Source organism: Lissotriton helveticus, chromosome 3_1 (assembly GCF_964261635.1).
Source record: "Lissotriton helveticus chromosome 3_1, aLisHel1.1, whole genome shotgun sequence".
NCBI classification, from domain to species: Eukaryota; Metazoa; Chordata; class Amphibia; order Caudata; family Salamandridae; genus Lissotriton; species Lissotriton helveticus.
Window position 1 is genome coordinate 1,315,566,931 of NC_136061.1, and position 16,985 is coordinate 1,315,583,915.

At 47.6% G+C, this 16,985-nt stretch overlaps 1 protein-coding gene across 3 annotated transcripts in view; it reads left to right on the top strand.

Annotated features, from left to right (window-relative positions):
• Nucleotides 1-16,985, top strand: part of NFRKB (nuclear factor related to kappaB binding protein) — a 1,053,863-nt gene that overhangs the window by 274,779 nt on the left and 762,099 nt on the right. For all 3 annotated transcript variants that reach the window (XM_078681973.1, XM_078681971.1, XM_078681974.1), the window contains exons 9-10: nucleotides 11,546-11,744; nucleotides 12,167-12,275. In XM_078681973.1, coding sequence (XP_078538099.1) covers nucleotides 11,546-11,744; nucleotides 12,167-12,275 — 308 coding nt within the window. The remainder of the gene's footprint in view (nucleotides 1-11,545; nucleotides 11,745-12,166; nucleotides 12,276-16,985) is intronic.

Below are 16,985 nucleotides of genomic sequence, written 5' to 3' on the forward strand. Positions count from 1 at the left end.
ATATCACTGAAAAAACCATAGGTTATAGACCATATATAGTTAGGAATTAGCATTTACAAAACCTTGAAAATTCACTGAAAAAACCATAGGTTATAGACCATATATAGTTAGGAATTAGCATTTAAAAAACCTTATTTTACTCACACAAAACCATTGAAATTCCATATATAGTTAGTTGCACTAACTATATATTGCGCACCCGCAATCCACTGCTGATCATGTCACATATTACATCATTCATGACATGGTCAGTGACATCACTGATGACATCACTGATGACATCTCAAATGACATCACTGATGACATCACTGATGACAACATCCAGTGACTATGTTTCTGTAAAGTTAAAATATGTCTTACATATTGAAGAATGAGTGGATGTATAAGTGTCTGGACGAAGGATTTAGTAGGTGCATGACTGAATGTATGAGTGAGTGATTAAATGTGTCTCACTGAGTGCATGGGTTAGTGACTAAACTGTCTTAATTTGTGCATCATTATGTCTGTTGTTCTGTAAACTGCTGCATGTGTTGATCAGTAGCTATATGAGTAACTATATGGGTTATTGATTGATTGCCCAAGTATTTGCATGGGAGACTGAGTGTGTGTGTGGCTGGATGGGAGGTGTGTGACTCTGTACAGATCAATGTGTACTTGTATCAATGATTGTATAAGAGAGTAAGTATGTGTTAGTATATGGTTGAAAACGTAAGGTGCTCTATGTTTAACTGTATAGAGTAGAAAATGGAAGTGTGATTGATTCTTTACAGGACTGACTAGGTGTGTGAGTAACTCCATGGATGAGTGGCAGAGTGTGAGTGTCTGTATAGGTGTATGAGTGCATATGATTGTGTTGTAAACATGAGTGATTGTATGTATGAATGATTGTATGGGTGAATGAGTGAATGTGTGTGTAGACGTAGGAATCAGTGACTACGTATGTAGTAACTAGTATTGGTGTGTCAATGGTTTCAAAAATTATACTCTGTTTTTAACACTGGGTGAAACAGAGGTTATATTAAAATGTGAAGAGATGCATTGTATTGTCACATGAATAATATCATCAGTGATGTGGTCATTGATGTCAAATGAGATGTCATCAGTGATGTCATCAGTGATGTCATTTGAGATGTCATCAGTGATGTCATCAGTGATGTCACTGACCATGTCATGAATGATGTAATATGTGACATGATCAGCAGTGGATTGCGGGTGCGCAATATATAGTTAGTGCAACTAACTATATATGGAATTTCAATGGTTTTGTGTGAGTAAAATAAGGTTTTTTAAATGCTAATTCCTAACTATATATGGTCTATAACCTATGGTTTTTTCAGTGAATTTTCAAGGTTTTGTAAATGCTAATTCCTAACTATATATGGTCTATAACCTATGGTTTTTTCAGTGAATTTCAATGGTTTTTTAATAGCAAATATCATAAGCTGTCGAATGTCAAGTACGTGGTAAGTGAAAACATTTTCGTGTTTATGCACACTGATCTGCTTTGAATGGTGCCCCCCCCCCTCATTTCTATTAGGAGTACTCTCTCTTTGCAGATAGTGAAAGGTAGTTAACGCAGGCCTTTGCCCCCGTTGTAATCCGTCGTGCCTGCTTCTCTCTCCATTTGATTGATTGTTATCCAAGTATTTACTGTTTTAGAATTAGTTCTCTTTGGTTCATTCTCTATTTACAAACAAACACAGAGTCGCAATACTCTGTTTAGTCTTTGCAGATAACGAAAAATCGTGTAAAAAAAAGAAAAGGAATCGAGCAAAATCAGTAGGCCACTAATGGGATCTCTTTTTGACCTCGCTAAAATAGAAACATTAGGAACAACCCCTCATGACAAATACAAAACTAGTGAGATGAACTGAACTCCACACAATGATGGCTGCAAAACAGCTCGGCTCCGCCACCCACCCCGCCCAAAATAACGATAAAGAGCGGCTGCCATGATTGGTTGCGGAATGGCCACGACGGAGCTACGAAATGATGCTGCTCTCATGCTAACCCCAGCTTCAGTCTGAAACATCCAGAAACACTGTAGACTACCAATTCGATCAGTTCCGGTAGCGCCCCAATGTAACCCGGTAGAGAAGAACTAGCCCTCCCCTCTTTGACTGATGGTTCTTGTTGCCTGTCCCTTCTGTTGTCATTTAACAGAACTATTTAGCCTGCTGAAAGGGGTTGTGTTCCGACCGCTGGTTGTTGGAGACATTTTGACTATATTCTGGACCTGCGTTGTCGCGTAATGCGTCATATGACGCGCCGCGTTAGCGCATCCGGAAGTCATCCGGGGCGCGCAGCGCGTAACGTAAGCATAACAAGTCATGTGACTTGTTAATAAAACTTTTCATTGGTTCATTTTACTTTTCTTATTGTAATGATGAAAGGCTTGGTCATATGACCTAAAAATTACGCTTTTCATTACTTCCGAACATTATTTTTTCTTAAATATATGTTATAATGTTCCAGACTAATGTACTTTCCCGGAAATTTTACAACTGTCCTGCAAGTAAAATATATTCTTTTTTCGAGAAAAAGAGCGTTTCTTCGTCCCATGATGGAGCCGTTGAGCAAAAGAGGGTCGACCTGCTGTCTTAGTCGCCGATACGCCTGAATATGAGATTCTTATCGATCACTTTATGTTGCAGGAATAGAAAACACAACAGCCCTTGACCATTTATCTTTACTGCGTTCCTTCGTATTATACCTTTTACCCTTCATGTAATTGGTCTGCTTTATTTCACTTGCCTTTTAATGATTCTAAAACAGTGACTATTATTACAAACTTTACCAATGTATATACTACTACCATGTTTTCTTTTAAAAACCTTTATTGTGAAAATTTCATTATACAAATACGAGCCTATAACCACGTGGGCCGGCCACGGAGCAAACTGTAATCGTATGTGATGAGTAGACATTTACACTGTAGAGGAACGTAACGGGCGGGCCATTAGGTTGCAAGAACTAAGGTGTCTAACAGTTACGGAATCGGTGGACGTACATTTTATAATTAAAATACGACAGGGCCAGTTACAATAAAATTATCTAGATATACATTTGCGGGCAAGTACCATGGGTGACGTTAATTCGAACTTTCAACAGTACAGTAATCAATAACACATCAGAACTTAATATCAATAGGGATGTCGAAATATTCAATCAATTCTCGTCCCCGCCCGCCATGTGCTTCAAAACTGCATACGTATCTCGTGATTTCAAGGTTCTGCAACCAGTACACAACAAGGAGTTACGAGTCCCATTTATTCCGGCGCCATTTTGGGCGAGGACGGGCAGGTCCAGGATATAGTCAAAATGTCTCTACCAACCATCGACTATGATGATGTTCATATGCTGTATTTATTAGAGTAACACTCATCTGTCCACATGAAATTAATTTGCCACAATCTAAACATGTCATTTTAATCTTTCCAAAGTTCTTCTAAAAATTTGGGACCGTTTCCCTTGCCTCTGAAGCTCTCAGTGCCACTTCTTTGATGAATGTACTAGCAGGTCAGGGGTTCTCCTCCAAATCTCTCTTTTATGCAGCACTATAATTAATTGGTGCCACCTCTCCATATGACGATGCATGGTATAGTTACCACAACTATATTTTTTTTCGGTTCCTCTGGAGAGTTCATCGTGGCAGATGAAGCGTGTAACGTACCGGGCATTTACCTTTTTTTGCATGTACAGGAAAGGAAAAAAAAAATCGAGCGTCCGAGTTCTAAGGTGTCCCAGGGCCATTTTAGTGGAGGACATGATACAGCGATAATGCCCTGGATAAGGACACTTCCTTCGGGCACCCCACGCCGTCTTTCGGCGCAGCATTGTAGGATGGCCACACCAGTGCGGCAACTTGCTAGACACCACCTCGGTGCCATCCGGATCTCGGCGCCCCACTGCAGATGAACTACCTCCACATGGAGAAGCGGGAGAGGCTCGTTTGCGCCGCCTCCCCCCCCCCCTTCGGGCACCCCACGCCGACTTTCGGCGCAGCATTGTAGGATGGCCACACCAGTGCGGCAACTTGCTGGACACCACCTCGGTGCCAACCGAATCTCAGCGCCTTGTGTTGTCTTCCATTCCGAAAATATTGTTGGCAGCATTTTGAAAGGAAAGACAAACAGCCGTTTGTGGCCCTCACTACACCGTTCTCCTAGTGAGTCTCACATTGTTACATTTAGGAAGAATGTTGAAGAGTAGTATGTTGAAAATCTGAAGCCATTGTTATACAAACTCTCAACCAGCCTTGGATGGAAAAATCCTGAAGAATGTACAAACTGAAAACCAGTTTTTCTCTGTATAGCATCAGCAGCAACGCTTGAGTCAGCTTTGTGTGAAGCCGCCATTTTGATTCAATCAATAGCGTCCCCCTGCACACATTCAGGGACCTGGTCGTGTCTTCAGGTCAAACGGATTGTGGGACAAGATGCACAAAGGAAAAGGAAAAAAGTTCCGCCGGACCCCGGGAGGTGGCCGCCTATGTCATGGGCGATCTTAGGCCACACCAGGGCAATAGTGAAGCTGCAGCAGGTGCAAATAAGCTTCAGACAGTGTTACAAGCGCTGCTCAGAACTCTCAACTATGACACCACCTCGGTGCCATCCGGATCTTGGCGCCTTGTGCTGGTTCCGGCCTATTCACACATCGGTCCGCTACTGACGCCACCTCACAGGCCAACGGGGCACCCCACGCCGACTTTCGGCGCAGCATTGTAGGATGGCCACACCAGTGCGGCAAATTGCTGGACACCACCTCGGTGCCATCCAGATCTCGGCGCGTTGTGCTGCCTTCGGCCTATTCGCCACAAGTGCGCACGCAACTCAGCTGCATAGCGAGTGAAACACCAAGGGGCGCCCCACTGCAGCCGAGGAACCTCCATCTTGGGGGCGACGCACAGCATCACATTGCTTTCCAATGCAGTCAGATCCTCAAACAGCCCCCACTGACTGACGCGAACTCACAGGCCAACGGGGCGCCCCACGCCGACTTTCGGCGCAGCATTGTAGGATGGCCACACCAGTGCGGCAAGTTGCTGGACACCACCTCGGTGCCATCCGGATCTTGGCGCGTTGTGCTGCCTTTGGCCCCATTCGCACATCAGTCCGCTACTGACGCCATCTCACAGGCTAATGGGGCGCCCCACGCCGACTTTCAGCATTGTAGGATGACCACACCAGTACAGCAACTTGCTAGACATCACCTCGGTGCCATCCGGATCTCGGCGCCCCACTGCAGATGAAGTGCCTCTCAACTATGAAACCACCACTGTGACATCCGGATCTTGGCGCGTTGTGCTGCCTTCGGCCTATTCGCACATCGGTCCGCTACTGACGCCATCTCACAGGCTAATGGGGCGACCCACGCCGAGTTTCAGCATTGTAGGATGACCACACCAGTGCAGCAACTTGCTAGACATCACCTCGGTGCCATCCGAATCTTGGCATCTCAACGCCTAGTGGTATCTTCCATACAGAAAATATTGTTACGCTACCTTTGTCCCCATTCGCACATCAGTCCGCAACTTAGACATCACCTCGGTGCCATCCGGATCTTGGCATCTCAGCGCCTTGTGGTGTCAGTCAGAAAATATTGTTGCGCTGCCTTTGGCCCCATTCGCACATCAGTCCGCTACTGACACCATCTCACAGGCCAACAGGGCGCCCCACGCCGACTTTCAGCATTGTAGGATGGCCACACCAGTGCGGCAACTTGCTACACACCACCTCGGTGCCATCCGGATCTTGGCATCTCAGCGCCTTGTGGTCTCTTCTACACCGGAAATATAGTAGAAAATATTGTTGCGCTGCCTTTGGCCCCATTCACACATCAGTCCGCTACTGACACCATCTCACAGGCCAACAGGGCGCCCCACGCCGACTTTCAGCATTGTAGGATGGCCACACCAGTGCGGCAACTTACTAGACACCACCTCGGTGCCATCCGGATCTTGGCGCGTTGTGCTGCCTTCGGCCTATTCGCACATCGGTCCGCTACTGACGCAAACTCACAGGCCAACGGGGCGCCCCACGCCGACTTTCAACATTGTAGGATGGCCACACCAGTGCTGCAACTTGCTGGACACCACCTCGGTGCCATCCGGATCTTGGCGCGCTGTGTTGCCTTCGGCCTATTCGCACATCGGTCCGCTACTGACGCCGCCTCACGTGCCAACGTATTTTCTCCGCATTTTATACCCTATGCCGCATAACAGGTCATGTGACTTGTTTATAAAACTTTTCATTGGTTCATTTTACTTTTGGTTTCCTAATGATGGAAGGCTTGATCATATGACCTAAAAACAACACTTTTCATTGGATGAAAACTTTTTTTTTTTCCAAACGATGAAAGCCCCACCTTGTTTCTGGATGTTTCAGACTGAAGCTGGCGTCAGCATGAGAGCACCACCATCTCGTAGCTCCGTCGTAGTCATTCCGCGAGCAATCATGGCAGCCGCTCCCCACCAGAAGCCTGCAGGAGTCGGGGCCCCCAAAACTTTTGATGAATTCTCAAGGCGGAGGGGACGCTTTCGAGAATGGGGTCCAAGACCTAGCAGACAAGCGTCCGATTTCCAAGGTGTCCCAGGGCCATTTCAGTGGACCAGGCCCAAAAAGGAAAGAGCCTGCCGCCATTTTGAGAGTCCTGTGACAGCCGCCTATCGCTGCACCGCAAGAGTGGGCGCAACTCAGCTGAATTGCGGCTTTTGACACAGTGGACCAAAAACGGACGGAATGGCAACTGAAACGGTAAAGGGGCGCCCCACTACAACAGATGACACTCCACCTGGAGAGGCCCGTTCACGCCGCCTCCCCCGGGGCGCCCCACGCCGTTATTCGGAGCAGCATTGTAGGATACCAAAACCAGTGCGGCAACTTACTGGACATCACCTTGGTGCCATCGTTCTGCTGCCTTGGAACTATTCGCACAACAGTTTGCTACTGAAGACCCACCCCCCGCGACGCCCCACGCCGTTATTTGCTGGGTGGCAACTTACTAGACATCACTTTCGTGTCATCTAGATTTCAGCGCGTTCTGCTGCCTTGGAACTATTCGCACAACAGTTTGCTACTGATGACCCGCCCCACGCCGGAAATCTGGACGTTGTGCTGCGTTGGGACTATTCGCACAGCCGACCGCTACTTCGTTGTTTTTCCCTAAAAATGTTTATATGTTATTACTATTTTTGTTTTCTTGTATATATTTATAAATTATTAAAGTTTTATAATCTTACTACTTTGTCGGAGTGCTATATATTTTTAATGTGACACATAATTGTAAAAACTTTCATGTACAAAGAGTCATCCCTGGAATCTTCCGCTTCACGCTCGGTCCCCTCCCCAATCACAATACAGGATGGTTTTCAGATAATAGCAACGCTTCTGCTGTGACGGATCTCATCGAGTGTGGGCCTTGATCTACTATAACTCCTTTGAAGAGGGGTGAATCTTTACAGCTGTGGCCATAAACTACATCTGCAGGGCTAGCTGATACCCTAGGACCAGCCTGGACAATCGGACACAGAGGAAAAGGAGTGTCAGAGGGTGCAGTAGTGAATAGGGCGAAAGGGAGGTGTCGGGCGGGCACAGGGTGTGATTCTCAGGAAAGAGCAGCGCAGATGGGGGGAGGTTTATTACCCATGCATAAGACAGAGAGCGGGGGTGACCACTGCCTGGGGGAGATGCTTGCGAGGGTGGGGAGCCATGCTAAGGATCGACAGCGTGCACAGAGTGGGTCTGGTCAAGGCATCTAAAATGGCTGCCGTGCACGACAAAAGTGTGGCATTTGAAAAAAGACAAGATGGCGCAGACAATGTTTTTCAACACTTCCTGATTTCCTTCGAATCGAACGTTAACAGACGTTGGGGCATATTACCAAAGTTAAGCGATATTTATCCCTAACGATGCATTGCAAAGATTTTTTTACCGTCAGAAATTATCGCAGATAAACCTTGCTATTATCAAAGTTTATCGCAAATACGATAAAAACCGACCGCAATGCATTAATATCGCTGAAAACTCAGCGATATTCATGCATTACCGAGCTAATCCTCTTAGCCATGTTATCCACCTCCCATAGGATAACATGGCTAAGAACTGCTCAGGGCAGCTGTTACTTTTTGGAGATATTACCAAAACCAGTGCGGCAACTTACTGGACATCACCTTGGTGCCATCGTTCTGCTGCCTTGGAACTATTCGCACAACAGTTTGCTACTGAAGACCCACCCCCCGCGACGCCCCACGCCGTTATTTGCTGGGTGGCAACTTACTAGACATCACTTTCGTGTCATCTAGATTTCAGCGCGTTCTGCTGCCTTGGAACTATTCGCACAACAGTTTGCTACTGATGACCCGCCCCACGCCAGAAATCTGGACGTTGTGCTGCGTTGGGACTATTCGCACAGCCGACCGCTACTTCGTTGTTTTTCCCTAAAAATGTTTATATGTTATTACTATTTTTGTTTTCTTGTATATATTTATAAATTATTAAAGTTTTATAATCTTACTACTTTGTCGGAGTGCTATATATTTTTAATGTGACACATAATTGTAAAAACTTTCATGTACAAAGAGTCATCCCTGGAATCTTCCGCTTCACGCTCGGTCCCCTCCCCAATCACAATACAGGATGGTTTTCAGATAATAGCAACGCTTCTGCTGTGACGGATCTCATCGAGTGTGGGCCTTGATCTACTATAACTCCTTTGAAGAGGGGTGAATCTTTACAGCTGTGGCCATAAACTACATCTGCAGGGCTAGCTGATACCCTAGGACCAGCCTGGACAATCGGACACAGAGGAAAAGGAGTGTCAGAGGGTGCAGTAGTGAATAGGGCGAAAGGGAGGTGTCGGGCGGGCACAGGGTGTGATTCTCAGGAAAGAGCAGCGCAGATGGGGGGAGGTTTATTACCCATGCATAAGACAGAGAGCGGGGGTGACCACTGCCTGGGGGAGATGCTTGCGAGGGTGGGGAGCCATGCTAAGGATCGACAGCGTGCACAGAGTGGGTCTGGTCAAGGCATCTAAAATGGCTGCCGTGCACGACAAAAGTGTGGCATTTGAAAAAAGACAAGATGGCGCAGACAATGTTTTTCAACACTTCCTGATTTCCTTCGAATCGAACGTTAACAGACGTTGGGGCATATTACCAAAGTTAAGCGATATTTATCCCTAACGATGCATTGCAAAGATTTTTTTACCGTCAGAAATTATCGCAGATAAACCTTGCTATTATCAAAGTTTATCGCAAATACGATAAAAACCGACCGCAATGCATTAATATCGCTGAAAACTCAGCGATATTCATGCATTACCGAGCTAATCCTCTTAGCCATGTTATCCACCTCCCATAGGATAACATGGCTAAGAACTGCTCAGGGCAGCTGTTACTTTTTGGAGATATTCGCGCTTATCTCGAATATTTCCAAAAGTTGATAATAGGAGATAGCGATGTTAGCGACTGTTTCCAGTCGCTAACATCTTGGCATGCCCACTTTGCATGTCATTAGTGATAAATATCACTCACATGCAAAGTGGGGCCCAAGATGGTCGCTATCTCCTACTAGCCGTCGCTAACTGGTGTTAGCAACAGCTAGGTAATACAGATATAATTTTATCTCCGCGAAGCGGAGCGCTGTTACAGATATATATCTTGTTTTTGAACGTTAATTTCTCAAAATGCACTGAAGCACATATATTGAGACCTAGCAAAGGCACATCGGGCTACCAGTCCCTAATATTTTACCAAGTTTCGTGCAAATCCATTCAGCCGTTCGATTATTATTATTATTTATTTTTTTTGCCCCGCGGGGCCCTTTTAAAACCTCCACATCAAACCTAGGGGATCAGCGAGGATCTACTATGCCCCCTTATGGTCATTTGCCCCTTCGCTTTGGCCTCCTCTTGTCTCTCGATCCTACCGAGAGACAAGATGGCGGCCGCTACGGACTGTTTGGAATGTTTACAGACACCGGAGAGCCAATCAGCTTCGCTTCGCAAAGCTCCGTAACGCGAAAAGTACGCGAAGCGGTGCGCTGTTACAGATATATATCTTTTTTTGAACGTTAATTTCTCAAAATCCACTGAAGCACATATATTGAGACCTAGCAAAGGCACATCGGGCTACCAGTCCCTACAATTTTGCCAAGTTTCGTGCAAATCCATTCAGCCGTAAGATTATTATTATAATTTTTTTTTTTTGCCCCGCGGGGCCCTTTTAAAACCTCCACATCAAACCTAGGGGGTCAGCGAGGATCTACTATTCCCCCTTATGGTCATTTGCCCCTTCGCTTTGGCCTCCTCTTGTCTCTCGATCCTACCGAGAGACAAGATGGCGGCCACTACGGACTGTTTGCGGCCACTACGGACTGTTTGGAATGTTGACAGACGCCGGAGAACCAATCAGCTTCGCTTCACAAAGCTCCGTTGCGCGAAAAGTACGCGTCCTAGGCCGCTGCCCGGTCCGCGCTTACAGATATATATCTTTTTTTAAACGTTAATTTCTCAAAATCCACTGGAGCACATATATTGAGACCTACAAAAGGCACATCGGGCTACCAGTCCCTACAATTTTGCCAAGTTTCGTGCAAATCCATTCAGCCGTTCGGGCTAAAAGTGAGGCCAACCGCCCTATGGAAATTAACATGGGAAAAACGCGTTTTGGGACCCCCCTTTTTTCTCGGCCCCCCCTTGACGAACCCCCCCCAAATTTTCAAAGGCTGCTCAGAAACAAAATGTGCCATTTTCCTGAAAATTTCAGCCAATTCCGTCCACAAACGGCAAAGTTATTAGACATAGAATTTTCAAAAATCCCATAGAGAAAAAATCCTAACTATATATACCTACTGGCGACCGCCAGTAGGTAATATATATATATATATATATATATATATATATATATATCCAATCTTTAATACAATTTGAATTGTTTGGATATATTGGGCCTGAGTTGTATTTTTCCCATACTTTCTGTCCTCACCCTCGCCGTCTTGTTTGTTGTGTGAATCACTTTGTAAGATCGAAATACTATAATTGAATTGATATACTCTGTGAATTTGTTTCTCCTCCTTTCGATTCTCCGTTAGGATCATTGTGTTTGTACTGCACTGGACTCAGGTCCCACTGCCTTTTTGGGTTACCCCATTATTTTGGAATGGTGAGATCAATCCAAAGCAAGAATATTCCTTCAAAAACCATTGATTGTTATGTGATCTCATGTGTGTCCAAACTATGTGGCTTATGGTAGGTTAAGTAGTTGCAAAAAGATATATTATTTCATTGATAATTTTATGACCTTGTGTCCGGTGTGCCTTGTTTGATTGGGGAAGATGGAGACACTCAACACACACTGGAATCAAGGAATGAATCGATAAAACACATATTTTCAGTGAGTTGTGGGGCTCAACAGTTCTGCAGTGATAATGTTGATTTTTTAAAAAAAAGTTTGTACAGTTTTAAGCATTGTTTTTATCTTGTGCTTGCTTTTGTACTGCCTTGCATTGGAGATCAAATGTTTAAATAGAATACTGTATTTTGCAAGCTTTGTTTGATCTTGCTGTACTGAAGAAGAAAGCGAAGGATGAGAGGAAACGAAGGAAATTAAAAGTCATTAAAACCGAGGAAGAAGATTTCTCAGAGCCACTGAACTGCCCCGATGTGACGCCTTCCCCCTTGAAACTTGAGGCATCAGTAAAACTAGAGACTCCCCTGCCGGTCCCGATACATGCCGTTAAAGAGGAGTAAGTTTCAACACTGCCATTTTCATCAGTGTTTTTAAGGCATATTTGCAGGCAATTTCCCATTTCTGTTTTGCTCTAAAGTTATTAGGATTATAGTGCCCTGTTTGTTGCTTGAGAGTACAATTTGTAGATGTCTCTTCAATATCACGCTTACAGTTGTGAAACATTGCAGAAATAATCTTGTTTCTGGAGAGCTCTCTAACAAGGAATATTTAAGAGCCGCTTTTCTCGATTTTTGACACAGAATAGCTTGGGAGATTCTTTTTTTTTTTTTTACAGGAGGTTAGCATAGGGTTTGTGTTATTCTGCAATCTTTTCATCTACTCGGCTATTGAATATTAAGAAAGAATACCTTCCATTGCTCCGTGACATGTTTGTGCTGTTTTTCATCCAGGGTTTGTACTACTTTTTCTTCCTTACAGACCTATGGAGGATGTGAAGCCAGCTTTAGCTTTCAATGAAATATCAGCCAACTTCTTCTGCCTCCTGTTAGACATCTTGTTACTCGAGGGGCCGTCCAGCCTTCCACTGGTAAGTTGTGATTGTTATAGATAGCGGAGAGGCTGCACTCTTGCTATTTGGCTCCAACGAAACTAGGCTTTCTAGTCTGCTGCTTTTTTTAGCTTTTGGAAAGCTCCTCTTGCTACCCATTCATGCCCCTTATTACTTTTGTAAGGGAAATGTCATGCTTCCGGCTGGACTTCCTCAACAAAAGCACATCAATCGATATGTTTGTTAGCTTCTTGTGTGAAGACTTCCAAGCTCTTTCTCATTTGCCCCAGCATGTTGACATAATCGATCAAATGCAAGTAGATACAGCAGCATTTGCACTAAGTAACCTTGAGATGGGGGTTCTGACTTCGGCACTGGAAGATTTTACACTAAATTTGGTGATATTATTACTATACATAGTTTAAATATAAACATTTGAATCCATGGGTGGCCTTCACGGGTTAACTGTCCAGATAGTCTATGCAGGCTGTTCTGGTAGCTATTATCTGAGGGTATTTGAGGTAAGTTGTCTTCTTTCTGCATTGGGTGGCATTTGGAGCATATTTCCTGCTTCGTTTTTTAGGTTTCGCCCTGGTGTTGCAACTGCGTAGCAGTTGCTCGCCCACGGCGAAATCTAATGTTATCTCAATAGTGGGGACTTGAAACCGCCCCTTCTTCCATTGGCTAGCTCCATAAATGGAGGCTAGCCATTGGAAGACATCAGCGTCAATCACTTTCTCCCGGTCAGAACGCGAATCGTGGGCGTTTCTGACTCTTTTTTTAAGTCCCGCCCCTTGATGCCGTGTGTCCCGGGCCGCGCTGTGATTGGCTGCCGGCCCGGGACACCCCCGTGACGTCATTCCCCGGGCCGCGCTGTGATTGGCTGCCGGCCCGGGACCTGACTTGTTTAATGTAGTTTGCTTGATTGACGCGTTTGCGGTTCAGACACCCAGACCCTAGTCACGCAGCAAACAAGTGCTAGTGGAAGGGCCTGCTGGGAAGCGAGGTGCCAACTGCGGGCAGCAAAATAGTCGAGGCGCTCCGTCTCTCGCACTTCAGCGGGTATCCTGCCACAGACCGAGTTCGCTCGGCGCTGGAGTGAGGTGCACCGCTTCTGCCCAAAACTCACCAACTGCTCGTCACCCCACCACACCACCGCTTCCTGCCGCACGCATCCGCCTTCTCCACAGCCACATTGCAGCGCTCCCTGCAGCACATGTCCCACTTTTCCTTTGTAGCCCTGTCGCTTCCCACTGCACATCTTCCTACCTCCTCCACTGCAGCACGCTTACCACCGGCACTGCACCGCATCTTCTAGCACACGTCCCACCTCCTCCACTGCAGCACACCTGCTACCAACACTGCACCACTTCCTGCAGCACGCCTCCCACCTCCACTGCTGCGGCACGCCTGTCGCCTCCAATTCATCAGTTTCTGCAGCACGTGTCCCACCTTCATCACTTACACTGCACTGCTTCCTGCAGCACGCGTCCCACCTCCACTGCTGCACACCTGCTACCAGCACTGCAGCACACCAACTACCAGCACTACAGCACACCAACTACCAGCACTGCACCACTTCCTGCAGCACGCGTCCCACCTCCACTGTTGAAGCACGCATGTCACCTCCAATTTACCGGTTTCCTACAGCACGCATACCACCTTCATCAATATTACTACACCGCTCCCTGCTGCACATCCTTCACTGTAGTTTCCTGCAGCACGCATACCACATTGATCACAGAAACACTGCACTGCTCCCTGCAGCACGGCACCAATCTCCTTGCAACTACGGCCGCGCCGCCTGGCACGGCCTATTTGGAATAAATAAACTGCACACTGTCACACTCTCTTGGGTGCTTTGTTGTGGCACATCAATGCATTAAAGGCCCGCTAATAATAGCGGCTCGTCGACGCCCCCACGGTTGACCCTTGGAAGGGCCCATTGCTTTCAGTTGTGACTAAAGAGACGCTTCAGGGGGAGAGGAGGGCAGGGCGCATCAGGAAGTAGTCACCCGCCTTTAGACATTTCGGCTGGTGAAACTTCCTGCCATTTTAAAGGGAAAACGTCAGGGTATTTACTGTGACTTGCGGATAAATCTGCATGTTATTCACCCCTCTCTCTGTATATGTATTTAGGAGAGGTGCAGTTCATCACTCCTGTTAATTTCCATTGATTCGGATTTTATCCCTGTGAGAAATTCTCCCCCCCCTCTCCCCCCAGGGTACGTTTGTGTTTAGACTGCACCTGAACTCGTACTCCCCTCAGAGGTGAGTCCAGACTGCCCCACCAACCAAGGTGTGCTGTTGAGTCAATGTGTATGGGCCTACTCACTCAAAGCACATTGCACTGAATATCCGTTTACACTGCAGTGTAGTTCAGTGTACACTATAGAGAACATCTGGGTTCGAGGCATGTGGGCTGCTGAATTCATATCTGTAGCATAGATCGCCGCCTAGTGTTGGGTCCGGATGATTGCACATTGTTGTCCTGGAAGAGTCTTCGAAGTATCACGAGATAGGTGGCTCCTCCCCTGGACTACAGTGCGCATGGGCATCGACTCCATCCCCAGATTGTTTTTTTCCGCCATTGGGTTCGGATGTACTTTCGTTCTCTCCAGTTCGGAATCGACAATAAACTTTATCGAGACCAAAAGGCCTTTTTTCCTATCGTCGGTATTGTTTGCGTTCGGTGCCCGGTTCTGTTCAGACTCGCTTCCCGAGTTAGACATCCAGGGAGTCGCGTGACTCTTTGGTTCTCGAGGCCCAGTCGACGCAGCAAGACCCTCGACTACGCGACGTGGAACGGAGCCCCTTCAAGAAGTGTCCCGTGTCCCGTGTGCGGGTCGAAGTACCCACACATCGACGTCCACCCGGTGTGCAACAAGTGCCTGTCGCCGGACCACGATGAAGCCAACTGTATGGCTTGCTCACGGTTTCGTTCGAAAAAGACGATTCGGCTTCGGCGCGTGGCGCGCATGGAGGCCCGGCAGTCGGCCCCGGCACCAGTGGACATCTTCGACAGCGAGGAAGCAGACAAACACGATGTTCAGCTGCAGATTTTTCCTCCAGCGGAGGAAATCGACTACGACGATCAAGTGGATGTCGAAGGCCTACACGTAGAAGAAGTCGTCGACGAGGTAGGAGACGACGCTGAGGCCTATGGGGCCATGGAAGATAGCTCAGAGGAAGAGCTATGCCCTGTTCGAACACTTACGAAGGCTCAGGTCGAGGGATCGCCAATCGGCCTTACCCAAGACCTTCTACCAGGATCCACGGCCCCACCTCTCGGCCCGGCTACGGACACTTCGGCGGCACCGCCATTGCCCAAAACGAAACCGAAAGTGAAACCTTCGGTGTCAACACTACCGAAAGTGGTTCAAACGCCATCGAAACCGAAAACGTCTGCTCCCCCGTCGACACCCTCACCTTCCGAGGTGTCGGGACAACCCAGGCCGAAGAAACCTGTCGACGCGGCGAAGTCGGGGAAAAGCGTCCAGCCACAGCTGACCAAGGGTGTCGAGCAGAAGTCCAAGAAGGGCGTCGAGCAAAGTCGTCGAGCCGAAGTCCAGGACGGGCGTCGAGCCGGAGCCAGGCAAAGGCGTCGAGCCGAGGTCCGCAAAGGGCGTCGAGCCGAAGACAAGCAAGGGCGTCAAGCTGGAGACTGGGGCCCCGAAGACGGTTACACAGGCCGCCGACACGATAAAGCCTCGGCAGGAACAGCCCTAGTCATCAACGCTCGAGTCTTCACACGTTGGTGGACCAAGATAGTCTGTCGTGTCGACGAAGCCGTCTGCTTCCTTCACGAAGCAGGTCTCGGACTCCCTCAAACGTATCAGGGACAAGGCTTCAGCGGAAGACCCCAAGGCACGTTCCGCACCGAAGCAGTCGGTCCCCACCTCCAAGTCATCGACGCCACTCCTCTTCACGTTGCCGCCGAAGGTGGCACCGAAGGCCTTCGCACCACGGGCGGTGTCCGAAGCGAACTTGCAAGGTGCTGCGGGGTCGAAGCCTGCTCTCCCGGCTGGGGGCTTGAAGCATCGACCACCATTGGTGGAGGATCAGTCGGAGCGTTTCATCGATGCCGACACCGGGAAGCTTACGCTTTACAAACGGAAAATTACTGCGACGACGCCTTAGGAGTCATACACCATTCCTCTAAAGCACAAAAAGCCTGCTTCGGATTCACCGGTCTTGGTCGAACCACTGGCTCCTCGGCCTCAAAGAGTTGCCACACCCTCACCAACTTATTCGGATGCCGAAGATGCTGGGGATCAGGACGAGGAATACAACTTCCCGGCCCACACAGATCCTGATGAACAACAGGACTCGTGGGTGGACGCAGGTGACCAGGGGGATCAGCAACCCGCACTTGACCCTCAGGTGTACAATGTCAAGACCTCTCCCACTGAGGATTCTGCGACATTCAATGCCTTGATCGAAAGAGCGGCAAAGAACCACAACGTGGAACTGCATGCTGAGCCTGTGGAGGTGGACTTCCTCTTTGACACTTTTTCAGCAGCTGAAAAGACTGTGAAAACTCTCCCAATGCTAAAAGGGGTCCTGAAGCATGCTGCGGACATCTTCAAAGAACCCACACGGGCAAGGGTGGTCAACCCTAGAATTGAAAAGAAATACCGACCGGCACCTGGCGATCCAACATACATCAAAGGCCAGTTGCCATTGGACTCCCTGGTCGTTTCTAATGCCCGCAAAAGGGCGAATTCGCAGACCACTGGTGAAGCTCCT